Source organism: Hibiscus syriacus, unplaced genomic scaffold (genome assembly GCF_006381635.1).
Source record: "Hibiscus syriacus cultivar Baekdansim isolate YM2019G1 unplaced genomic scaffold, ASM638163v2 tig00111213_pilon, whole genome shotgun sequence".
NCBI lineage: Eukaryota > Viridiplantae > Streptophyta > Magnoliopsida > Malvales > Malvaceae > Hibiscus > Hibiscus syriacus.
This window is the reverse complement of record NW_024063022.1, coordinates 5254087-5257442: the sequence shown is the minus strand read 5'-3', so window position 1 is coordinate 5257442 and position 3356 is coordinate 5254087. Positions and strand designations below refer to the sequence as shown.

Sequence of the window (3356 nt, the reverse complement as noted above, 5' to 3'; positions counted from 1 at the left end):
CATTTTAGTATATAAATTTTTTTTAGTTAATAGTACCTTTAAAGTATGCGAACTTATGTTATTATGAATTTAGCTTAACTATTATTTCATTTTCAAATTTATTACGAATTTTCAATTCATATTTTTTTATATAACTATTAGTTTTCAAACCTATATAGGTTTATTATGGAGACACATTCCTAATCCAATTTTCCTTATTTGTCAATTCCTAATATTATTTAAAGAATTTAATCCCTTATTCAATTAGACCAACTTATTTTAATGATTAAATCTTGTATTTATTTCCGTTTGGGTTGTATTTGTGGATTAAGTCTATATTTTCATTATGTCATTGGGTCAGTGCTTGAAATACCGTCGAATCAATATTTGAAAGAAATAATAGTATCAATAGACACCATTAAAATATAATTTTATTATATCTCAATTAACATGTCAACGTCCAACTTAGATGTTGGTCAATTATTAATAAAAAAACAAATTTAAAACATATAAATAATCAAATAATTATTTTATAACTTTTAATAATAAAAAAATTTAACAAATAACAACCTATAATCGAGAATCAATTGTGTAATAAGTTAACTTTAACCTAGTATATAATAGTTTCCATTGTCGTATCAATTCAATTCACAATTAGTGGTATTCTCGAAAACGTCTATTGTTTGATTTTATGATCTTCAAAATGGAGCTCTTGAACATCGCCAGCAATCCATGGCTTCCATCTCTGATCCTCCTTTTCTCCCTTTTAATCTGGCTTAAACTATCAAAAAGGAAACGCTTGAATCTGCCTCCATCACCCCCCAAAGCTGCCACTCATCGGCAACATCCATCAAGTCGGCAAAGTCCCCCACAGCTCTCTCCGAGACCTCTCGAGGAACTACGGCCCTCTCTTGCTCCTACAGTTGGGGTATAACCCAACAGTACTGGTCTCATCATCGAACTTGGTTAAACAAATTGTCAAAAACCATAACATTATCTTCTCCAACAGACCAAAGACCACAGCTTTAGATTTCTTGTACTATGGTGGAAGGGACATGGTTTTTTAACCCTACGGTGAGTACTGGAAACAAGTGAAGAAGATCAGCGTTCTTGAGCTTTTCAGCCACAAAAGAGTCCACTCGTTTCAGTTCGTAAGAGAAGAAGAAGTTGAAGTCCTCGTTAACGAAATCCGGTGAGCTTGTCTTGAAGGTGAATCTGTTAATCTGTCGGAGATGCTCATGCTGGTTTCGAGTAACATAGCTTAATTCTGGATGTATTCTGAGTCACAAAAGTGAGGAGGAAGATGGGTGCAGCAAGTTCGGGCAGTTGAGTAAAAGGCTGTTGAGTCTCACCACTGCTTTCTGTGTTGGCGATCTGTTTCCTTACTTGGGATGGCTCGATGTTCTAACTGGATATATCCCGAGTATGAAAGCTTTATCTGCGGAATTTGATGCATTCCTTGATCAGGTAATTCAGGAGCATAGAGGTCTTGGGGGTAATCGCCAGGTTTCAAATAAAAAGGACTTTGTTTCCATCATTATGCAGCTCCAAAAGAATCGCATGTATGACATGGACCAGGGTTTTAAATAGTGGGACGTAAACACTATAGTGATCGCTATTTCACGGTCGCGCTACCGTCTAAAACCATTATTAACGATTTTAGCAGTGCGTACCGGATTCACGTTGATAACGGTCCATCGCGCCCATAATTTAATAGGTAACGGTGAAAAATACCGATCACGGAACGCTATAAGTATTATTCTACCGTTACTGTAAAAAAAAACAAAAAAAAACTTAAGAAAGATTATTTTTTTATGTTCATCGTTGTCAAACCTCATTTTTTTCTCTTTCTTTTTAAATCTCCGTTTTTTATATATACATGCTGAGATTTAAAAGAAAAAGTAAATGAAAAAAGTAAAAAGGAAGAACAGGACTTTACCTGTTTTGTAGGTCTCATTGTAGTGGAAATTGTTGGAATCCTAAATTTTATGTGCTTAAGTCTCTCTTCTAGGCTAGAACAAGTTATGGTTTTGGAGGTTTTTGGCTGTTGATTATCTCAAAACCTTAAGAAATAAGGGAGACAACATAGAACTCCATCGAGAAAAGAATTAGAGAGATTCTAGATTTTTCTTCTAAGTTATTATAGTATATGTTGATTTTTCAATTAAAAGAAATTAGACTACATGGGCCGTTCCACACACACTCAGGCCGTTTCCCATTTTTTATTTTTTTAAAGTAAGTTTTAAAATATATTTTTAAGGGATATATTAATTTGCTACCCTCCCATTTTTTAGAATTTATAATTTAATCCTTAGTTTAGAATGTAATTTAATTTAGTCCTAATTTTAGTAATTTAAATAATCATGTATTCACAATGTTATCATTAATTAATGATCTTATCATATTACCGTATTTTTAAAGTTTTCTATTTGGTTAAACTATATATTATATATGTGTGTGTGTGATTTTTGCTTAGAAAACATTCTAAAAATCATTAAAAAAAATTATTCCTTATGACTATAATTATAATTATTATGTTTTATGATAAGTTGTGCGAAATTTAAAATAATTCACGATCGCGGCACCCACAGTGACCGCGATGACATCAATTATATCCGCAACCGCGATAAACTCGACGCGCCGAAAATACGATCGCGAACGCTATTTAAATCTCTGACATGGACCTCACCCAAGACAACATCAAAGGAGTCTTACTGGTTATTCAACACTTCTTCCCTTATTCCTTTTGGCATATATCTCTTTTTTTTGTAGCACTTTAGTCTCAATATTTCATTCTAAAGTAAAATAATTCATGATTGGATGAAAAAAATGATGGCGTGATATATGTCATGTGTACGTAAGTGATTATGTGACACGTGACACATATACGTACTTGATGACATAACATAGGTCATGTGTACATAAGTGATGACATGTCACGTGTTCATAATAATAACGTGAAACATGTCACGTGTACATAGATGATGGTGTGGCTCATGGTATTTATAAATAAGTGATGATGTAGCATGACACATAAGATTTAGGGTAAGCTACACATTTAGTACTTAAACTATCAGTTTAGTCTGTTTTAGTACATAAACTTTTATTCTTTTAAAAATCATACCTAATGTTTAATTTTTTTATTTCATTTTAGTATCTCCACCGTTAAAAACTTAACGTGTTTAGTACCTAAACTATCAATTTTGGTCTGTTTTAGTACCTAAACTTTTGTTCTTTTAAAACTTAACGTTGAATTTTGAACAGGGGTACTAAAATGAAACAAAAACTAAACTTTAGGTATTGTTTTGAAAAAATTGAAAGTTTAAATACTAAAACGGACAAAAACTAATAGTTTATGTATTAAACGCATAATTTAC

At 32.3% G+C, this 3356-nt stretch overlaps 1 protein-coding gene across 1 annotated transcript; it reads left to right on the top strand.

The window, feature by feature from the left end:
* Window positions 1-682: 682 nt before the first annotated feature.
* On the top strand, window positions 683-1569 carry LOC120156243 (cytochrome P450 71A22-like). Its single transcript, XM_039167623.1, has 2 exons — window positions 683-907; window positions 1240-1569. Exons 1-2 carry the CDS (start codon window positions 683-685, stop codon window positions 1567-1569), a joined length of 555 nt encoding a protein of 184 aa, XP_039023554.1.
* The last annotated feature ends 1787 nt before the right edge of the window (window positions 1570-3356 follow it).

Bases quoted from the DNA above. Each gene is read 5' to 3' on its own strand.
- LOC120156243 (XM_039167623.1), top strand. From the start codon at position 683: ATGGAGCTCTTGAACATCGCCAGCAATCCATGGCTTCCATCTCTGATC. The intron at 908-1,239 runs GTATAACCCAAC...CGAGTAACATAG, and splicing joins CTCTTGCTCCTACAGTTGGG to CTTAATTCTGGATGTATTCT.